Source organism: Myodes glareolus, chromosome 6, assembly GCF_982192425.1.
Source record: "Myodes glareolus chromosome 6, mMyoGla1.1, whole genome shotgun sequence".
Lineage (NCBI taxonomy): Eukaryota > Metazoa > Chordata > Mammalia > Rodentia > Cricetidae > Myodes > Myodes glareolus.
In genome coordinates, this window is record NC_142031.1 from 10790974 (window position 1) to 10814547 (window position 23574).

Genomic DNA, 23574 nt, shown 5'->3' on the forward strand with positions numbered 1-23574 from the left:
ATTGCTATCTCCCCAGAGGTATAATTTCCACAAACTAAATGATGTCATGAAACTAGTTTAACTATCCTCATATCTACTTATCAACCAAATTTCATCACATAGACCATGGAAATCAGATTCAGAGTCCCTGAAAGAAAGTGTCAAAGTTTTCTGAATGGACAAGGAAACAAAAAGAAAGGATTTGTGACTGCATAAGTAGTTTCTCATTTGGACACACAAATAAAAGCAGGTGGGAATACTCATATTCCCATTTGATGTGCTGATCTGCATGGCATGTCACAGTCCAACTGCCCAGGCTTAGAGCAGAAAAACATGCTCACTTTGGTTTTACTCGTCTTGCTCCAGAACATTCCACCTCAGGATGCCAGTTTTGTTCATCCCAGGTGCTTCTGGAGAATGAAGCAGAATGAAGGGAAGGATTCAGACTCACTGACATATTACACCTTCTTTCTTGACAGAGCGTATGGGCCAGGCATGACAGAGGACTTGGAAGACATTTTGTATATAAAGTAAGTTCCTTTGTATTTTCTATGCAAATGTCATCATGAATATTCCATGAAGAGTCATGAAGATGAGCATTATAGCAATGCCTTGAATTTTCTGCCCTATTCTCCCAACCTGTACACTAATGAACAACGCCAAATTATTTTAGAGACTAAATGATGCTTTTCACACTTTTGATTTGTACAGAGAGTGTGCTGTTTTTTCTCCATGTTATCCTCCGAATTCCCAGACAGGGTGCTCTGCGAAGAAGGACTGTATATCTTGTTCCATCACATATAGCTTGCCGCATCAGAGTTTCCTTAGTGCAATATCAGGTGATGTCTCATCAAAAGAAACCCCATTTTCCTTCAGTGAATGCCATCCTAAGTGGGTAAAAGTAAATGGCCATAGAGTCAGCTGATGAAAATTCCATCAATGTGTAGGTCCTATGTGCATTGCTAGGACAACTAACATTTTCAGCACAGCAAGCTGTGCAGAGTTTGCACATATATTTTCAGTTACTCTCTCTGTTGCTCTGCATGTGGTCACACTAAGCTTTCTAAAGATGAATCAAGGATGGAAATAGAAGATGCGTACACTCTGAACTCCATATGTTTCTCCATACTTCACATATATACATGTACATCCTTTAATTTCAAAGTCCATTTCTTCACCCACATTTTAGAATAAAGAAGGAATGTATTGAATAAATGATAAGTTTTAATTCTGTGAAAAGTGAAGCTGTCACTATTAGTGGTGACTGTTCACTACCCTTGTCACTTGCCTGAGTGACAGCTGTGGTATTTTATAGTTGGTGCCACCTGATAGTAGGGATAGAGGGGATAACTACTAGGGTTACCCACTAGCTCATCTTTGTCATTATTTACGAGGCATGTGTCTTCTCTCTTGAAGTATAAGTTGCTTATTCTCTGACACTTATATCACATTTACACCTTATGTTTTTATGTAAATCATTTAATGATTTATATCTGCATAGTTTTACTATTTTGGGTACTATACATATTTTTGATTTTGTGAATTGCTTATAGATGGTTTTAACACAGAATTTTAGTCCACTAGGCCACTCTAACAGCTCAAGTCATAGATGTTTCTTCATATTTAGTGTACAGGTGTTAGTGTTTGAATTTCACAAATTCTATCTCAAATTCCTGCTACATGTTACTGTAAATTTCAATGATACATTTTCTATGTGGCAATAAAGAGTATTCTAAGATTATTCTTATTTTTGAAATGTATAGATAAAAGCCTATTTTCATACATAAAAACACCACAATGTATAATTTCTAAGTGGTAAACAGACTATATTTGACTCTGAATGAATTATTCATGATACAAATGTGTTTGATGATTATTGAATACAGTATGTAATGACTAGGTAGAACAGCAGTTATTAATCTTCCCATAGACAGAAACACACACTGGTATCATTCACTTCCAATTGACTAGTTACCAATTTTTATTACATAAAACTTCATGAATATTTTCCATACCTTTTACAATTAAGGGCTTCTATTTTTAATTATGCCAGTGTAACTGCACAGAAGTCAAAAGATATTTTCCAAAAGAAAAGCTTTGTTGTGTCAGATAAACACAGTGTGAATATATGGCATGCTGGTGTATACATAAAATAAGTGAACAATATTGGGGAGGTAGATCATGACTTTAATCTCTTCGCTCAAGACCTAGGGCAAGGATATCCCTGTGCATTTGAGGTGAGTCTAGGCTAAGGCAAAGGATTCTGCAAAATCATGGAAGACATTCCCTCGCTATTTATCACTTAATTGTGCATTATTACTGTCCATATACATAGATACATATAGACATACATCTTTACAAAATACATCTCTTGTATTTGAATATATTTAAAAATATATCTTTAAAAGGATTTTATGCCTGCATTAGACCAAGTGAAAAAGAACAAGATTAATATGGGTAGGATGGGATATTTTAAGTATATCATTCACTCATTATAAAGAATTATAAGTACAAGAATCAAATATTACTTAGAATAGTGTGCATGCATCAGACATTTGTGACTGCCTTAGCCAAGTCAATCCATTTCACAAGAAAATACAGTAAAGCCAATGGCTCAAACATCACATGCACTTTTTATTGTTCAATAATTTAAAAAAATGAAATCATGAGTAGGTTTACTGTTTGGTCAAAGCCAGCGGTCTTATCTTTACCTTCTGAGCAAGCACTCAAAAATCAGAGATGGACAAGGTTCTCTGTGAAAGATGACAATGGTGCATCTTCTTTACTGGGACGCACTCTCACAAAACTTTAAACTTTTTTTTCAAGCTTCCAGCTTCTTATCTCATCTGAATATCACAACACAGAATATTCATTTCAAATTTGGGGGGTCGATAGAGATACCATCCAGCAGAGAATCTCCTTGTATTGACTGCACATGATTTTCTGTAGATCTCTGTCACTACTAAGCACTATATCATTTTTACAGAACACCAACGGAAAGCTATCAGTTTGTATTGGCCTTAATTTTTTCCTTGGATGAAGTCAACAGGGGCCCCGATCTTTTACCAAATATGTCTGTAATATGTGGCATTCTGCGAAGTCATTGTAAGTCGGACTCACAATTACACAGTTGCATTCAATCGTCTCTCAACATTCATCAACATCCTCCTAATTATATCTGTATGGAGTGGAAGATGTGTACAGTTGTGCTCTCAGGACCACACTGGGTAGTATCTTCAATAGTTGGGAAAGCCCTGGACATCTACTATTCTCAGCAGGTGATGTTATGTAGCTGTGGGTTTGTAAGAAATCTTGTCTCCATTGGTGGCATTCTCAGTGCTAAGAAAAGTGTGAGGAGGAGACTGGCCTTACATTGAAGTCAAACTTGTAGTTCATGGGTACTACTCAGAGACTTCATGGGCCTTCTATATTTACATTATTGAAATAGAGATAAGGGAAGAAGTAACAGTTAAGGGGATGTTTTATAATTCATTGCATAAAAGTGTGTTTAACAAGTTGTTAGGAGTGCATGCTACCTCACACTGCTCCCTATGTTGTAGTTACTTCAGCTCACCTATGGACCCTTCCATCCTATCCTGAGTGATCGTGAACAATTTCCTTTTCTGTACCAAATGGCCCCTGAGGACACATCTCTACCCATGGCCATGGTCTCCCTCATACTTCACTTCAGCTGGAACTGGATTGGGCTGGCCATCTCAGACAATGATCAGGGTACCCAGTTTCTCTCGTATTTAAGAACAGAGATGGAAAAAAGTATCCTTTGCTTTGCTTTTGTGAACATGATTCCACCCAGCATGCGTTTATACATGTCAAGAGCTGAAGTGTATTATAACCAAATCTTGATGTCATCCACAAATGTTGTTATCATTTACGGTGACACAGACAGTACTCTAGCTGTCAGCTTTAGAACGTGGGTCTCCCGAGGGATACAGAGAATATGGGTCACCACCTCACAGTGGGAAGTCATTTCAAGTAAGAGCGACTTCTCACCTGAATTGTTCCATGGGACTCTAGCTTTTGCACACCACCATGCTGAGATTTCTGGTTTTAAAAATTTCATCCAGAGAGTGAACCCTCTCAAATACTCTGATAAATACCTGTCAAGGCTGGAGTGGATGAACTTTAATTGTGAAGTCTCAGCTTCTACATGTGAGACATTGAAGAACTGCTCATCCAATGGCTCATTGGAATGGCTAATTGCACAGACATTTGATATGGCTTTTAGTGATGACAGCTATGACATATACAATGCTGTGTATACCATGGCCCATGCCTTCCATGAGACACTTCTTAAGCCAATGGACAATGTGGAACTATCCCATACTAACTGCTTGAAGGTGATTTTTATATTTGATATTTGGAGCCATCAATATTAATCTTTATTAGATTCTCAGATGTCTCATTCTGGCTGTTATATTTCCCTAAATAGAAAACATTTCTTAATGTTTTTCCTCTTAAGGAAATACATTTAGACATTTTTAGAAATCTCAAAAACAAAGGTTGTGGAGTGGGGAATTTTGTCATGAAAATCTGTTGAATTGGTTATGGAGCACCTGAATGTCATCACCCCTGCTCTAATACTGGAAATATAGGAGTATTCCTCCTCAATCCTCTCCATGATAAAACATGAGATTTTGTTCCTTAACTGTCAAATATGTGGCAATCAGTGTAGGGGATCATTTTCACAGGTGATCTAAACTGATTCTGATCCAATTCTGTGCTCTTGAAAACTCACATGTGTGTGAATGAATGGTTCTTATTGTCAATGGGTGGATGTTTGGAGGTTTCTCTTCATCTGTGGGTGTTGCATCTGTGTTGATGTTATATATTTGTTTGTACATATCTGCATATCCTGTCTGTATAAGTGAGAACAAATTTGTCTTGTGTCAATATCTTTCTCTATGAGTGTGTTTCTGTGTGTTTTTCCCTATGTGTATTTTTCAGTGCATGTATCCACATGTGCCTATGTGTGTGATTTGTATGGTTTGTGGATGTGCTTGCACTAATGTATGTCTGTGTTTCTCTGTATATGTGTGTGTTTTGGTGAATGTGTTTGTACATATGTATATCTTTTTCTGTTCCTGTGTATGTGTGTCTGTCTGTATTTGAGGATAAATTTGTCTGTGTCAATATCTGCCTGTGTAGGTGTTTATATCTGTGTATGTCCCCTTGTGTATATTTATCTATGAATTTGTGTGCTTGTGTGTGAATCTGTGTATGTTCTTGTGTGTTTCTCTTTCTGTGTGTCTGAGTGCATAAGTCTGTCTGTGTATGCCCATCTGTTCATATCATGTCTTGGCATTGTATGTATGTGTGTGTAAATAGTATATGGCTATAATGTTTATTTATTTATGTTTGGATATGTACATGTACATATGTACATTGGGTGTACATGTGTTTGTGCATATTCAATATTTATAATTGGTATCTTCATGTATGTCTGTGTTTATGTTTGATAGTTCCTGTGAAATAATAAAATTTTAGGAATGTTAATATATTTTTGTTCATCTACTTGCCTTCTTTGAGATTTCTCACTAGGGCTCATTAAATAAAGTTGCATTTAAGATGAATTCAGAATATATTTTCTGACTTCAAGGAAGGGCACATTCACTAAAGAATGCTGCCTGTCTTTCAGGTGAAGTCCTTACTTAGGAGGACCCACTTCACTAATCCAGTTGGGGACAGAGTGACTCTGAACCAGAAAGAAAAACTGCAACCAGAATATGACATTTTCCAGATTTGGAATTTTCCAAATGGTCTTTCACTTAAGGTGAAGATAGGAATGTTTCGCCCATATTTTCCACATGGTCAACAGCTCCATTTATATGAAGACCTTCTAGAGTGGGCCACAGGAAGTAGACAGGTAGGTCTGACCTGATGAACTGATTTACATTACACAGCAGTAACACTGTCACGTGGGTCCACCTGTGCTTCCATGTAACTTAGTAAAAGTAGACTGACACTTTAGGAGCCATTTTCTAGCCTCCTCCATTAGTTTCTTCTTTTCTTTTTTGTGACATTATATTAATTGTTTCAGGATTTCAGACATGCATACTGTGAATTTTTATCATACCATAACTGGTTTTTGGTTTTAAATGTAAGTATGAAATTGGGTGTTACCACAGTTTAATCTTATTTCCTACAATTGAGAAATATTCTCTTGGTACCATTGTGATTACTACAGAGTGATTTTACTCTACTCTGTTAAACCTCTCACACAGATGCTGAAAGATTAAGGATAACGGTAATGGAGGAGTAAAGGAAACAAATGTAAATAATCCATTTTTTTATGTAGTTTGCTTTAAGTCTTTTTAGAAACAGATTCTAAATTGCCAACATCTCTAGCTATGCATTAGCGTACCCTTTTCCTGATGCCATTTAGATACTCTGTATATTATACCCTTGTCCATCCTTTCTTTCTTTCTTTCTTTCTTTCTTTCTTTCTTTCTTTCTTCCTTTCTTTCATTCTTTCTTTTTTTCTATGGGAAGGAGTGTTTTGCCTGCATGTATTTCTGTGCAGTACTGAAATATGTGTTGCATAATCATGTCAGAACAATGATTTGAGAAAATGGAGACAGGTTGTTGCTACACAGAAGTAACTAGAAATCCAGCTGGAATCTGTTCATGGAGAGAAATTTCTATTGACAGCTGTGCCATTTCTCTAGCCCTGATGTTTATCCTGTAAAAAAAATTGCTCACTAGAGGACCATTGTTTGGTCCCATTAATTTTTTCACAGTTCATTCAAGCAAACACATGTGTATCTAGTATTCTTATCTATGTGGGTAGGGTATTGGAGATCAGCTTTGACAAAAATACCACTTCCAGTGTAGGGGTTTGAGGATCAGAAAAGTTAGTAAAGAATATGAAGACATGAGTAAAAATAATAAAATAGAAAACAGAGGATATTACTGAGAGGGAGTTCCAGTGAATACTGAAATTCCCCTGCATTTAATTTTCAATACACTTTTATACCCAAATACAACAGAGGGAAGAAGACAAAAGACTGCTTTAACACAATACAAAGAACAATTAGTATAGTTACTTGCTTCAATATTTTGAGCCATCAAGCAATTAATTCATGAGAAAAACATTCTGTTTTTTAGGCAGCAAATCCACTCTAGACCAAGCATGCTGAAGGCACCCACTACCACGGTCAAATCTGCCATTTCAAAAGAGGGAGCAGAAGTATACTTGAATATCCTGACCATTGGACAGGGTGGAGTGGATCCAACTCTATGAGACGTCTGAATGTCAAAGAACTAAGTAACCACACCCTAGGTCAGGATGTGTTGCCCTGTTGATGTTGTCAACAATTTTGAGTGTTCTCAAACTCTATGACCTTCAGACAAGGTTCACATTTTTGGGCATTCACAATTCCTCCCTGTTTACTAATTTTAATAAAGTTTGAGCTTCTGCTATGGGACAAATTATTGTGTCTCCCTTAGGTGAACACTTTCACATTTTCTAGACTTACTAATCTTCGGTACATGCATTCTAATCATGCATGTCCATGTCATAGATTTCTGTGACAGGGTAAGGATCAAACCCATCTTTGACTGCTGACCACTGTAAACAAAAGGGTTAAGGGAGAAAGCATCTGTTGGTGCCCTGTCCCTTTGAGCTAACTATTTATCAAAAGAATTTACCAGTAATGAGATAATCATGTGCAAGCAGATAATGATTTGCAATACACAAGCTTCTATGGCTCCAGTATGTCCTTATTAAAGAAGAATAGGATCACCAGGGATGGTAATGCCCACGTGAATTGATCTAGAGTGTTTCTTAAAAGTTTTCAGCTCTATCAAAATCTAAATCTGTTTTATCAAACATGTTAAATCCAAGAATTTATTGGAAATGTCAAACTTCTCTTAGACAAGTCTTAATCCTTTTCTAACCATTAACATCTTATAGTGAACTAAAGCAGTTACAAACATTAACAGGCCAATACCATAACTCTAGTGTGGAAATTCACAACAAACAACCAATTTGTCAAGTCACAATTCTGTTAAATCCATTCTGTTCAAAAGACAAGAAAAGGATTTTGTGATGGGGGAGAATCAAATTGCAATGCTGCTTTTAAGTGTACCAGTCTCAAAGCAGCAGCAAAAACCCTTAAGCTGAAACATCTGTGAAGAGGTGTTTCAGTCACTCCTTATAAGGAGTCTTTTTTCTCCTGATGAAAAAATTGATATCTCAGTTCTCACATTCTTTCAACATTTCAACAGCAGATTGAACATCTCATTGGTGATCTAAGTTCTGTGCCCCAATATATAAAACAGCCAAATGTTCAGTCTGTGTTTATGGTCTGGTTCCAAGGTAAACAGGACTGACTGGGTCAGAAATTTTGCACAGTAACTCCACCAAGAGGCTAGGAATCACTCACTAGTCCTCACAACGATATTCTTTCCCTTCTCATTCTGCAGCATGATGTTGTAAGCCAGGAACGTTGGTTCAGGTACCCCTTTCCTCAGCCTTCAGCGTGGTGGTATGAGGAAGTCAGGAACACAGGCTCCCCCTCTAACTCTTCTGTGGAGTCATTAGGACCTACGATGGCATCAGGGGTGGTACCCTTCTGCTGGACACATCTAAGGAGGTGTTCTGCAAGCCATTTGCTTGATCCTCATCCTGTCAAAAAAGAGACATGCCCTCGACCACAGACTGACACAGGATTAGGTCCTCTCCATAATCCAGTACAAAGGTCTCTTCACCTTGCTTTAGAAAAGGTCACCTTGGTGCCATCATGCCAAAATCTGTCCACAGCAGATTTCTCATGGACATCCATTTTCAAGAAATTTAGAGCAAAAAGTGCTTGAATCAAGTCATTATGTGTCATTTGAGAATATAATTCTCCTGTTTTGATCTTTTGAATTTTTGTTTTTAAGAAGCTATGGGAACATTCCACAGTTCCTTGCCTTTGAGGATAATGAGGAATACCTGTCTTATGTTTGGACTACATTGGGAACAAAATTGTTGAAATGTTTTACTAACATACCTGGTCCCATTATCTGTCTTTATAATTTTTGGGATTTCCATGTATGAGAAGCATTTTAAGCAATGAGTTGTTACATGGGTAGTGGATTCTCCAGTTTGTACAGTGACCATCAAGAATCCTGAAAATGTATCAATTGTCACATGCACATATCTTAATTTACCAAATTCTGCAATATGAATAACATTCATTTGCCATAAATGATTAGGAAGTAGTTTTGGGGGATTTACTCCCATCCTGCTCTTCTGTGCTAAGCAAGCCACTGCTTCCAAATAAGAGTTTAGTACCTTAACTGGTGAAATGGGGAGGTGAAGTCATAAAAGCAGACGGTTTTGTCGTAATACTACTGTAGGGTAAGTTTGTAGGTAATATACAGGCTTGCCAAGGCTGATCATAATTCATACAATGTACTTGCTGTTTCTGTATATCATATTCCACCTTCATGAGTACCTGTCTGGCAGGTTCTGTTAGATAGCTAGTAAAACTTGCATCACTGTTCCCTTTAAGAAGTTCACTAGTGGCTCAAGGTCTTCCATAGGATATTTTAAAAAGTTCTCAGCCATCAGAAGTTTTCCTAAAAGTTTGTAAACTATCTTTCTTTTTTTTATGGAGTCACTTTCTTTTTTTAATTGATTTTATTGAGCTGTACGATTTTCCCTTTCTCCCTCCGTGCTTCTCCCCTGCCATTCAGTCATCTTCCATGGTCCCCATGCTCCCAATTTACTCAGGAGATCTTGTCTTTTACTACTTTCCATGTGGATTAAATCCACATATATATCTCTTAGGGTTCTCATTGTTGTCTCAGTTCTCTGGGATTGTGATTTGTAGCCTGGTTTTCTTTGATGTATGTTTTAAAAACTTATGAGGGAGTACATATGATAACTGTCTTTCTCTGTCTGGGTTACCTCACTCAATATGTTTTCTAGTTTCATCCATTTTCCTGCAAATTTCAAGATGTCACTCTTCTCTGCTGTGTAGTTCTCAATTGTGTAAATGTACCACATTTTTTAAATTCATTCTCTGGTGAGGGGCAGTAAACTATCTTTCTAATCCAAGTTGCAAATCTGCCTAGCTGACAAATTTAACTTGTACATTTACATTTTCACAGACACTTGACTGACCTGAAGCTGCAGCTCCCAGAAGTTACTTTTTATGCAGCTTGGCTATCTGAAAAGGCATCAGATTCTGAGTTCAGCTGAAGCTGGACCACATGGCAGTTTACAAGTCATGCTCTCCACTGCTTGGTTGTGTACTTCTGTGGACTTTTGACCAGAAATCTCTGGTCGATCATAAGTTTTTGTGTCTGGGTGGGGCACGGGCCGTGTTCAGTGGTTTTGCCACAGACTGTGGTCAACTAACAAATTTAACTCAGTACCTCAGATGCCTGTCATTGCAGTGGCTCTGAGACTGCCATGTGGACAACAAGCTTAGGTTAGTATAGCCATGTAGACCTTTCTATTACCTCTGCTTTTTTATTTTAAAATTAGAAGAATATTTCTGAATCCTCTCCACTGTTTAAAGACACAGATTTATCCATATCATCTCCTTGGCTCATGGGCCAATTAGCCTCTAGTCATTTCTGCTGATGAGCTACTGGCACTGACCGTGGGAGGTATAACCTTTCAAATTTTCTGTCTTATGCATTTCCTGGCTCCACCACACAGCATAGCATGGGTCAGACTCAGACTCAGCTAGCTATAGTGCATGTGCGTGGACTGCCACAATCTCAGTAATAACCCATGTCATTGCTGGGACACACGCCGTATTCCCTTCATATTTCCCAACTGCTCAACAGCTGCAGAGGCTGTGGCTCAATGACCACACCACAGTATTACAATTTTGCAGCACTGGCTTGGTGGCAAAGTCATATATGGTTTCCCTGCACCTCCTTTATTCTTTAACCCATTCAATATTGACTGGTGTGGCTCCCTGACCACAGCATCATTTTCCAGGATTGAGTGTGAGCCCACACTTTGACCTCTTCAAGTCCCAGGGCAGCTCAAAGGTGGAGAAGGATATGCCAACAGCATGATAGAGGAAGTGTATTTTTTACACTATCTGCAAATTCTAAAAATCTCTGCATTTGCTTATTCTTTACCCCATCTCCTCGGGCTATTAATATATATATATCCAAGTAACTGTACAGATAGTTGAATACAATTTCTTGTTCCATGTTTACAATTATTATTTACCAATTTTACTCCCAATATTTTGCCCCTTCCCTTCCTTTATTATCTATTATTACTTATTTCTGAGTGTTCATCACTCATCTCTCCACCTGTAGTGCAATTTTCTTCATGCAGGGTCCTTCATGTACTTCCTTGTATGCTGGCCACATTTGTGTGCATTTCAGGGTTCACCTGTTGCCCCACATCTTGGCACCATTTATCAGAGACCAGCTTTGATAAAAATACCACTTGAAAAGATAGGGGCTTGGGGATCAGAAAAGTTAGTAACGAATATGAAGGCATGAGTAAAAATAAGAAAACAGAAAACAGAGGGTAGTGTCAAGAGGGAGTTCCAGCGAATAGTGAAATCCCCCTGCGTTTAATTTTCCATACACTTTTATATTCCAATACAACAGAATGAAGAAAACAAAAGACTGCTCAACATGATACAAAGGACAATTGGAAAAGTTACTTGCTTCAATACTTTCAACCATTGATCATGAGATTCAAACAATTGATCCATGAGAAATACATTCTGTTGGTTAGGCAGTGGACCTACCCTAGAACAAGTATCCTAAAGGCCACCAGCTACTCCTAAGGTCAAACTTTCTATTTCAATACAAGTAGAAGTATGCTCAAATATTTTGACCATTAGTCAGGCTGAAGTGGATCTGACTGTATGAGCCTTATTAATGTCAAAAGAACCAAGTATCCACACCCTAGATATGTTGTGTAGCCAAAGCCAGCATGTCTAACCCTGGTTGTTGCCAACAATATTGAGCAACGTCAAACTTTCTGACCTTTAGTCAAGGTAGAAATAGATTCACATTTTGGAGCCTCCACAGTGGAGATATTGCTAGTAAAGAAATTGGTTTTTGAAATTTTATAAATGATATGCTCCATTATTGGTTTCGGGTATGTTATAGATAAAAATTCTCACATGAGTGATTTTAAGGTGTCCAATTCATACTTCCCAACTTCAAAGTGACTTGAATTTTAAAGAACTTCAAGACAGACTTGAAGTTTGATCCAAAGTTACATCTCAGCTATCCCAGGTAGTAGGAAATCTACAGTTAATATCCTGTCTCAGAGTGATGAGCAATGTCATTCTCAGGGAAAAGGACATTTGATCTAAATGTTTAACTACTGAGATACATAGCCATTCAAAGAGCAGCAATGAAATTTCACGTGTGCTCTAAGCAAGCCTCACTTGATTATTGCAAAAACATCCACTGGAGGAATACAGAAGATTACAAACTATACAGCCAGTGCTATACTCCCAAATGTGCAAATTTCAGTGCAGAAACAAATGAAGAAGAATATGAAGACATCAAAGCAACACAACTCATCATGTTAAAGTCACAGGTTTAAACAAGAGTGTGTTCAATTGCATACTAGCAAAGAACCAAAAGATGATTCTGAAAGTCAAATTACCTCCAGAGCAATGCATGAACTCATAAATACTTGCATAAAATAAGGAACAGTGTGAACATGTGACAGACACATTCCAAAATGTACAAAATAATGACAAATATTTAAACTAAAATATGTAAAAGAAAGACAAATGAAATCTAATAAAAATCTCAGTGAAAAGTCTCACTAAAGGAATGCTTCAAGTTGAAGACAGGATGGTAAGACTTGAAGACCAGGTTGAAAGTAGAAATATGAAAATATGACAAAGATAAAAATAGGTAAAAATAAAAAACGTATGAGACTGAGAGGATACAATTAAAGGATCCATTTTTTGAACTATTGCCAGAAGAGAAGGACACACCATAAGAATCAAGTTTGTCCAGTAAAATGTAAAAGTGATTTTCCAAAATACAGGGGGACATGTGGCTATCTAGAAACAGGGGGTATTTAAATACCAAACACATATTAAAAGAAAAGAACCTTTCCCTGACATACTTTACTTAAAATTTGAAATTTAAAGGACAAAGAGGAGAAGCTGAAGGCTTCAGGAAAGAATCCCATTTCATAGAATCTCACCACTGGGATTACAGTAGATTTCTTCACGTAGTTTCTTAAAATGAGACAGTATCTGTGATACAATTGAAAAGTTAGCATCATAACTGTCAAACGCAGTTATTATGTACAACAAAGTTATCCTTTATAATGGAAGGAGATTGTATTGTCTCTTCCTTAGTATCAAACTGACAATATTTAGAATTTAATAAAACCCAAATATGCAGGGTACATTTGAAAGGGATTTTTGCTTAATTTAAATTGGGAAGATCCACTTATGACCCATAATTGACATAGGAAGACACACCTTAGAATGAGCAGTGGTGTTGCATGCCTTTAATCACAGAACTCCAGAAACAGAGGCAGGTGGATCTCTGAGGCAGAGAACAACCTGGTCTACAGAGTGAGTTCCAGGACAGTCAGGGTTAAAGATAAATCTTGTCCTTAAGATCAAAACAAAAAAATTAAATAAATAAAGAAGAAATATAGAGAGACATACAGATGAGCAGAATAACACAAAGAATGAAAGAGAAAGGGAGAGAGAGAGAGAGAGAGAGAGAGAGAGACAGAGACAGAGACAGAGACAGAAAGTAAAAAAAAATGGGTATACTGGTTGAATCCATGTTTGTCTCAAGCATTCAGGAGATAGAAGAAGCAGATCCCTGTAGGATCTCAGTCAGCCTAATCTATAGAAGGAGTGAGGTCTATCACCACTACATTGTGTTACCCTCTTTCAAGGAGGCAGCAAAAGAGAGGAATGATTCATTCCTAACTATATTGTGGAGAATATGAAAGAGCTTATAATAAGAGACACTGCAGTTTCAACACAGAACTCAGGCCTGAACTTAGCACACAATGTGAGCATTCAATATTAGCAGCTTTCCGAAGCAGCATATGGATCTCTATCACCAGCTTTTTGATGATATAAAGTTATTTTATTTTAAACTTTGAGAAATCTTTTGCTAACTCAGTGCACAACAACTCGGCACTTTATCAGTAGAAATGCACTAGGCTCTGCCTAGTTACTTGTCTTTGTTACACTCTGTCATGCTTTGCAGTAGTATTTTAGTGAAGTCCTTGAGTGCTATCTGAGATTTGAGGAGTTATTTCCCTGTTTTAGATTTTTCCATTAGTCCTAGCTTGCTATGCTATTGCTGTGATTAAACAGACCATAAGCAAAGTGGCGAGAAAGGGTTGGTTTGGCTCATGGGTTATAGTTGAGGAAAGACAAGGCAGGAATCTGAAAACAGCAACTAAAGCATAAATCCTGAAGAAACATTGCTTACTGAGTTTTTCTGCTTGATTTCTTATACAGACCTCCCTAGGGAAAGCACTGCCCACAGTGGACTGGGCACTCCTACATTTAATAACAACCAATAAAATGTTTTAAAGATATTATGGCAGGTTAGTACAATGGAAAGAATTTTTTGGTTAAGGTTACCTCTAACTTTTAATATTCTCTGTCACAAGTTGTCAAAAAATAAGTAGAAAAACCAGTTTGCATGCTCTGTAGTGTTTCTTTGTCCAATGTGAACAACTCATTCATCTTCCTAAATTCCTAGCATTGTGAAGCTACTCAACTTTATATTAAATTGTTTCTACACATTTATATAATTTGGCATTCTATAAGATGCTAAGTGAAAAGCTTATAGATATTTTAGCATGGAAATTTAAGATAGTTATGGAAGGAGCAGGCAAAACTCCTGATATCAGCATGTTTCTAATTTTCCTCAGATGCCACCCTCTGTGTGCAGTGCTGATTGTGGTCCTGGATTCAGAAAGTTCAGGCAGCAGGGAATGGCAGCCTGCTGTTTTGATTGTACTCCCTGCCCAGAAAACGAAGTTTCTAATGAGACAAGTGAGTATTTACTGTTGAGATAAATCCTTCACCTTGATCATCCACTCTAACATACATGGGGATGATTAAAGTTCTGAAAGTCCACTGCACAAATCAAATCTATCACTTTCCTAAGTTTGATTTACTGGAATGTGATCAATATCAATGTCCCTTAAGTCACACCATATGCTATCACATACATCTTTGACTCATAGACAAATCATGGCAGGTGTCAGTTTCTCAAAGAAACAGTTTTGGTAATCAAAATGCACTGCAAGAAAATTCTAAACAAGGTCTTTCCTAGTGATTGTTTAATCTATTTCTATGTGTGTATGTGTCCCTACAGGCATTCATAAGCACCATGTATATGTAAGAATCAGTGAGGATGAGAATAGGGCATCAGATCTACTGAACTCTATTATGCGTGTGCTGGGAACCAATTGCAAGTTCTCTGTAAGGTTAATAAAAACAGGAATAACTACTTGTACCATTATCAGAAAGAGTTAAATATGAAAAAGGAGACTTCAAATCATATCCAGAGACCCCTTTTTCAAAGAATCAATGTGATTTGTAATTTAGGGATATATTGGTAAATACTGGCTCTTTCATGAGATTCTGATAAAATTTTGCAGAGAAATCATCTGGCCCTGGGGTATTTTTGGTTGTGAGATTTTTAATGACTGTTGTTCTTTTCTTATGGTCTTGATTTAATTTTGATACATATTCCCTCTCAACTAAGGTTTTTTATCTCTTTTAGATTTTCCTACATTTTGCAGTATTGGTTTTTGAAGTATAACCTAACAATTTTCCCTTTCATTTCTGACTTTGTTAATTTTAATATTCTCTCTCTACCTTTTGCTTAGTATGGATTAGGTTTTGTCTATCTTGTTGATTTTCTCAAAGAAAAGCTCTATTTTTTCATCAACTCTTTGTATTGTTCTTTTTGTTTCAGTTTTATTGATTTTAGTCCCAAGTTTGATTATTTTCTGTCTTCTACTCCTTCTGCTTGAGTTTACTTATTTTTCCTCTAGAGCTTTCAGGTGTACTGTTAAGTTGATAGTGTGAGATTTTTCAAAATTTTTTATGTAGCCACTAAGTGCTATGAAGTTTCCTCTTAGCATTGCCTTCTTAGTGTCCCATAAGTTTGGGTATGTTGTGGATTCATTTTCAATGAATTCTAGAAAGTCTTTAATTTTTCATTTCTTCCTTGGCCCAGTAGTGGTTCAATTCCCATGAGTCTGTTTTTTTCGGTTTGTGTTGCTGTTGAACTCTAACTTTACCCCATAAAGGTCTGATATAATACAAGGGGTTATTTCAATTTCTTTGTATCTGTTGAGATTTTATTTAATATCAAATATGTGTCAATTTTAAAAAAGGTTTCATGAGGTTCTGAGAAGGTATATTCTTTTATGTTTTGGTGAAATGTTCTATAGTAGTCTACTAATTCCATTTTAGTCAAAACATCTGTTAGTTCCCTTCTTTCTCTGTTAAGATTTTGTATGACAAACCTCTCCATTGGTGAAAATGAGGTGTTGAAGTATCCCACTATCAATATGTGGGGTCTGATGTGTGATATAAGATTTAGTAATGTTCTTTTACAAATGTTGATGCCTTTGTATTTAGGTGATAGATGTTCAGATTTGAGACTTTATCTTGATGGAATTTTCCTGTGATGAATATGAAATGTTCTTCTCCCTCTCTTTTGATTAATTTTACTTTGAAGTCTATTTTGTTAGTTATTAGGATAGTTCCATCAGCTTGCTTCTGAGATCCATTTGATTAGAAATCCTTTTCCAAACCCTTTACTCTGAGGTGATGTCTGTCTTGGAAGTTGTGGTGTGTTTCATGAATGCAGCAGAAGAACAGATCTAGTTTTTGTATACATTCTGTTAGACTGTCTCTTTATTGGCAAATTGAGTCCATTGATAATAAAATATGTTGATAACCAGTGATTATTAATTCTTGTTATTTTTTTGTTTTTGGTGGTGGTTGTAGAGTATGTGTTTCCCTTCTTTGGGTTTTATTATTGTGAGTATCTATTGCCTGTCTTCATGTAGCTAACTTCCATGGGTTGGAGCTTTTCTTCCAGCACTTTCTGTAGTGTTGGATTTGTAAATGGGAATTGTTTAAATCTGGTTTTGTCATAAAATATCTTGTTTTCTTCATCTATAGTGATTGAAAGTTTTGCTGAATATAGCAGTCTAGGTTGGAATTTATGGTCTATTAATTTCTGTAAGATATCTGTTTAGGACATTCTGGCTTTTAGGGTTTCCATTGACAAGTCAGGCATAATTCTGAAAAATCTGCATTTATATATTGGTCATCCTTTTTCATTTTCATCTCTTAAAATTCTTTCTTTATTCTGTATGCTCTTTGGTTATTATGTGGTGAGGGAACTTTTGTTTGGTCTACTTTATTTCATGTTCTGTAATCTTCTTGTAACTTTATAGTCATGTCCTTGTTTAGCTTTGAAAAGTTTTCTACTATGATTTTATTTTCTATATTTCTATAAATATAGAAATATTTCTGTGTCTTTAAGGTGGGATTCTACTCCTCCTTCTCTCCCTATTATTCTTAGGATTGGTCTTTTCATGGTGTCTCAGATTTCCTGAATGTTTTATGTAAAAAGTTCATTGGATTTAAAATTTTCTTTGACTTATGAGTCTTTTTATGAAATATTTATTTATTTATTTTTATTACTTTTTAAATAATACCAATCAAAATTTCCAGCTCCTCCCCTCTTTCCCCTCCAGTCTTAAGAGAGGGCAGGGTACCCTGCCTCGTGGGAAGTCCAAGGCCCTCCCCCCTCCATCCAGGCTTAGGGAGGTATGCATTCAAATAGAATAGGATCCCAAAAAGCCAGTACATGCAGTATAGACAAATCCCAGTGCCATTATCATTGGCTTTTCAGTCTGCCCCAATTGTCAGCCACATTCATAGGGTCCAGTTTGATCCCATGCTCATTCAGTCCCAGTTCAGCTAGATTTGGTGAACTCCCATTAGCTCAGGCACACTGTCTCAGTGGGTGGACCAACCACTCGCGATCCTGACTTCCTTACTCATCATCTCCCTCCTTCTGCTCTTCAGCTGGACCTTGGGAGTGTAGTCCAGTGCTCCGATGTGGGTCACTGTCTCTCTCTTCATCCATCACAGGACAAAGCTTCTATGGTGATATTCAAGATACTCATGAGTGGAGTACGGGACAAGGCCAGTTCAGGAAACATAGTAAAAATGGCAATTCTACCAAAGGCAATCTGTAGATTCAATGCAATCCCCATCAAAATCCCAACAAAATTCATCACAGAACTTGAGAGAACAATAATCAACTTTATATGGAAAAACAAAAAACTCAGGATAGCCAAAACAATGCTATACAATAAAGGAACTTCCGGAGGCATTTTTATCCCTGACATCAAACTCTTTTACAGAGCTACAGTAATGAAAACAGCTTGATATTGGCGTAAAAATAGAGATGTTGACCAATGGAATCAAATGGAAGACCTGGATATTAATTCTCAAACCTATGAACACCTGATTTTTGACAAAGAAGCTTAAACAGACAATCGAAGAAAGAGAGCATATTTAACAAACAGTGCTGGCATAACTGGATGTCAACCTGTAGAGGAATGAAAATAGATCCATATCTATGACCATGCACAAAAATCAAATCCAAATGGATTAAAGACCTCAGTATAAATCTGACCACACTGAACCTGATAGAAGAGAAGGTGAGAAGTAGCCTGTAATACATGGGCACAGGAGACGACTTCCTACATATAACCCCAGTAACACATACAATAAGAACAACAATGAATAAATGAAACTCCTGAAACTGAGAACTTCTGTAAATCAAAGGACACTGTCATTAAGACAAAAAGGCAACCTACTGAATGGGAGAAGATCTTCACCAACCCCGCATCAGACAAAGGTCTGATCTCCAAAATATATAAAGAACTCAAGAAACTAGACATTAAAATTCTAAATAACCCAATTTAAAAAATGGGGTACTGAACTGTGCAGAGAATTCTCAATAGAAGAAGTTCAAATGGCCAAAAGATACTTAAGGACGTGTTCAACTTCCTTAGCGATCAGGGAAAGGCAAATTAAAACAATGCTGAGATACCATCTTACACCTGTCAGAATGGTTAAAATCAAAAACACCCATGATAGCCTATGCTGGTGAGGATGTGGAGTAAGGCAGGGGAATAGTCAGCCATTTCTGGTGGGAATGCAAACTCGTGCAACCACTTTGGAAATCAGTGTAACAGTTTCTCTGAAAACTGGGAGTCAACCTACCTCAGGATCCAGCAATACCACCCTTGGGAATATACCCAAGAGATGCCCAATCACACTACAAAAGCATGTGTTCAACTATGTTTACTTATGAATCATTTTCCTCCATTGTGTCTTCAAAGTGTTATTTTCTCTTCCATTCCTTGCATTCTGTCAGTGATTCTTGAATCAGTAGTTTCTGTTCACTTACCCAGATTTTTCATTTCCTGAATTCTCTCAATTTGTATTTTTTACTGTTTCTATTTCAATTTTCAGGTCTTGAACCATTTCCTTCACTAGTTATTTGGTTTTTTTTTCTTTGATTTTCTTTTTTTCTTTAACAGATTTATTGATTTTTCCGAATTTTTTTGTTTCTCTTTTCTTCGATTTCTTAAGATAATTTTTCATTTCCTTTTGGAGAGCCTTTATCATCTTCATAGTGTTATATTAAGGCTGTTTTCTAGTGTTTCAGCTGTATTGACATATTCAGGTCTTACTGTTGTAGGATCACTGGTGATCCTATATTGCTCTTTTAGTTTTTGAATGAATTCTTGTTCTGGCATTTGCTTATCTGTTCTTCCAACAGGTGTGGGTCATGCCTGTGCCTAAATAGTCTGTTCTTCTAACTGGTATAGTTTTTGTCTCTGCCTCTTCTTCCAAATGGTGTGGCTTGCACTTGTGTCTATATAGTCTTCTAGGTTTACAGGACACTGCTGGCCAGTGAGAGAATGTTCAGGTGCCTGCTTGTCAACTGATGGGGACTGCACCACAGCAGTGAAGTTCCACCAGTGTTAGGGACAGGATCCAGTTGTCTTGCTGATGCTTTTTTCCAATTGATGTGTCTTCTGGCTGTGCCTATGTAGTCTGCTGGGCTTGCAGAGGAGGGCTGGCCACAAGTAGGATGTTCTGGGAATTGGGGTTTTGTGGTGAAGTGGGTCTTGGAGGGACAGAATCTAGTGTGTAACAAGAGTTGTGGAGCAGCCTGGAGGCTGTTCTCGCAGCTTCTTGTCAGCTGGTAGGTAGGCACCAGAACAATGGAGTTCCACCAGAGGTTGTGGCAGTGCCCAACTGCATTGCTAGTAATGGAGTGGAATTTGGAAACTCATGAGATATGCCTTGATGTTTGATTAGACTCTGAATTTTGTGATGGTTCAGCTGGAAGGGTGGTTGCTCACCTGTTTTTTTCCAACTAGTGTGATTTGCACTCATGTTGATGTAGATTACTGTTGACAGAGGTTTTCTTTCGAGTCTGATCCCACAGCTGTGCAGTCCCAAAAAATACACAGAAATCTACATTAATTATAAATTCATTGGCCTAGTAGGTCAAGCTTTCTTATTAACTAATTCTTCCAACTTATGTTAACTCATTATTATTGTCTGTTAGCCATGTGGCTTGGTACCTTTTATCACTGAGGTATTCTCATCTTGCATCCTCTGCTGGGTGATGGCTATACACTATCCTCTTTCCAGAGTTCTATTCTGGTTGCCCTGTCTGTAATTCCTGCCTGGTTACTGGCCAATCATGATTTTATTAAGCCAATACAAGTGACAAATCTTTATAAGGTACAAGAATATTGTCCCAGTGCATACTATCAGCATTATGAGGAAGGGCTGTCAATGGGGAGGATTGTCAGGTGCATGGGGTTTAGTAGTAGAGTGTGGCTCGGAGGGACTGGATTCAGTGGGTGGCAGGGGTGGTGGTACAGCCTGGAGAAAGGTCTCTCACCTGCTTGTCAGGGCTTGACAACGGGCAGGTTTAAACTTCTTATGAATAATACTCAGGAGAGCAACATCCTTACTATCAGATGAGGATGAAACTAAGAGCACAATTATTTAATTGCTTTACATTTTCAAACATCAAAATTATCTTTACAAGATTTCATTTCTTATTTACCCCACCAACTTACGCCATATAAGCCAAATTACACTCAAATACATGAGCTCCTTTGTTAGGTTACACGTACACACATACAACTCAATGATTCTGAAGTGATTCTAGCCAGCCCAAGCATGGCAGACATGTCTCTAGCAAACCCTGTCCTTCTCTTGCAATTCTTTTGCCTTGCTATAAACCATTAGATTATTATGGTACCTCAAACATAATTTGCCACCATATTCACGGGTTCACGGGGAGTGTTACTATTAGGAGATGTGGCCTTGTTGAAGATGGTGTGATCTTGTTACATGAAGCGTGTCAATATGGAGGCAGAGTTTGAAGTCTCATATATGCTCAAACCATGTGCAGTGTGTCTGTTTACATCCCGTTGACTATGGTTCAAAAAATATGAAATCAAATCTCCTTCTCCAGTACCAGGTCCAACTGCATACCACCACATCCCACCATGATGATTATGGATTGATCATCTGAATTATAAGACATCAAATTGGATGACTTTCATTAAAGATCTGCCATGGTCATCATTTCTCTTCAAAGCAATGTAAAACCTAAGAACCCTAAGAAATTACATTCCTAAAGCTAGCCACCAAGTTCTATTTCCTTATTCAGTCACTTCCTTCTCCTGAGGCTGATTATCATGGTCCAGCTATCAATGTGTGAAATTAACCTAGCAAACACCCACTTGTGGCTGTCCCAATTTACCTGATAATCAAATTAAACACTTCATACTAAAATGGGGTAACCCGTTTAAGTTATAAATTGCCATTTTAATAAACATTGTGCCTGTTTCTTCTCTGTCCATACAAGGATCTTAGCCCTCCATGCACACCTGCACAAATATCCCATCCCTCCTCTCCTTTGTTCCTTCTCTTCTCTCTCATCCTTTTTCTCATGTATTTCTACTAAAAATAGTTGTGCTTTCCTGTAATATGAAAAATGGCATAATTAACAAGCATTTAGTAGACAATATAATGGTTGTATGGTTTCATTTCACTAAAAATAATGAATGAGTATTGTGAAATGGAAGAGTTCCTATGCTGCAAAATCTTTCAGATACATCCTGAAAAAAAGATGCAGACACTGCAATGTTTTTCAACATACATATTTAAAATGTCCTGTCAAGAAAAATTCTCAAACTGCACTAATCACACTTTTTTCTCCATCAGATGTGGATCAGTGTGTAAAGTGTCCAGAGGACCAGTATGCCAATGCAGAACACATCCATTGCATTGACAAAGCTATGAGTTTTTTGAGCTATGAAGACCCATTGGGGATGGCTCTGACCTTGATAGCATTGGGCTTCTCTGCACTCACATCTGTGGTTCTTGGGGTCTTCATAAAGCACCATGACACTCCACTTGTGAAGGCCAATAACCGGAATCTCAGCTATACCTTGCTCGTCTCACTCATCTTTTGTTTTCTTTGTCCCTTGCTTTTTATTGGCTATCCAAACACAGCTATGTGCATCTTGCAGCAAATCACATTTGGAGTGGTATTCACTGTGGCTGTTTCCACTGTGTTGGCCAAAACAGTTACTGTCCTTATGGCTTTCAAAGTCATAACCCCTGGAAAAAGGGTGAGATACTACCTGATTTCAGGGGCACCCAACTTCATCATTGCCATCTGTACCCTTATCCAAATTATTCTCTGTGCAATTTGGCTGGGAGTTGCTCCTCCATCAATTGACATCAATTCCAAGAATTACCATGGCCACATAATTGTTGTGTGTAACAAGGGCTCAGTTATTGCATTCTACTGTGTCTTGGGATTCCATGGCTCCCTTGCATTAGGAAGCTTCATTGTGGCTTTCTTGGCCAGGAATCTCCCTGACACTTTCAATGAAGCCAAGTTTTTGACATTCAGCATGCTGGTGTTCTGCAGTGTCTGGGTCACCTTTCTTCCTGTCTACCACAGCACCAAGGGCAAGGTCATGGTGGCTGTGGAGGTCTTCTCCATCTTGGCCTCCAGTGCAGGCTTGCTGGGATGTATCTTTATCCCCAAGTGCTACATAATTTTGTTAAGACCAGAGAGAAATTCACTTCAAAATTTAAAGAAGAAAACATCTTACTGAAGTACCGTTTCTGAAATTAAAAGTGACAGCTGTACTTTTGGTTCAAAATCACCTGTTATGATGCAATGAGAGATGTATGCATGAACTAGTGACTCTCACTGTTTCTTCTAATGAGGATGCCTAGAAGTGACATATACACTACTTTTATGTATGTTGTCTCTTGTAAACTTGAACTCAACCAATTAAGTTACAGTATCTGGCTATTGGACATTACTGACAAGTCGAAGACTTTTTCTTTCTCTAATATACAATAAGATTTAAAATAAGCTCAAAATCCTTCTATTGATATCTGAGTGAATGTGTGACTTTGACAATCATTGAATTCTGAGATTAAAGACACACCTACCCCATCACTAAACTTTCTCCCAAATAAT

At 37.5% G+C, this 23574-nt stretch overlaps 1 protein-coding gene across 8 annotated transcripts; it reads left to right on the forward strand.

The window, feature by feature from the left end:
• The first annotated feature begins 312 nt into the window (after positions 1-312).
• Positions 313-23200, forward strand: LOC125397647 (vomeronasal type-2 receptor 116-like). 8 transcript variants are annotated; one of them, XM_087906906.1, is made up of 6 exons: positions 313-509; positions 2966-3257; positions 3540-4337; positions 5636-5863; positions 14858-14981; positions 22296-23200. In XM_087906906.1, the coding sequence occupies exons 1-6, from the start codon at positions 313-315 to the stop codon at positions 23198-23200; spliced, it is 2544 nt and encodes an 847-aa protein (XP_087763032.1). The 8 variants fall into 8 exon arrangements, with proteins under 8 accessions (XP_087763032.1, XP_087763037.1, XP_087763034.1 ...); XM_087906911.1 differs by lacking the exon at positions 313-509 and having other exon boundaries at positions 2979-3257; positions 22422-23200; XM_087906908.1 differs by lacking the exon at positions 313-509 and having other exon boundaries at positions 2979-3209.
• The last annotated feature ends 374 nt before the right edge of the window (positions 23201-23574 follow it).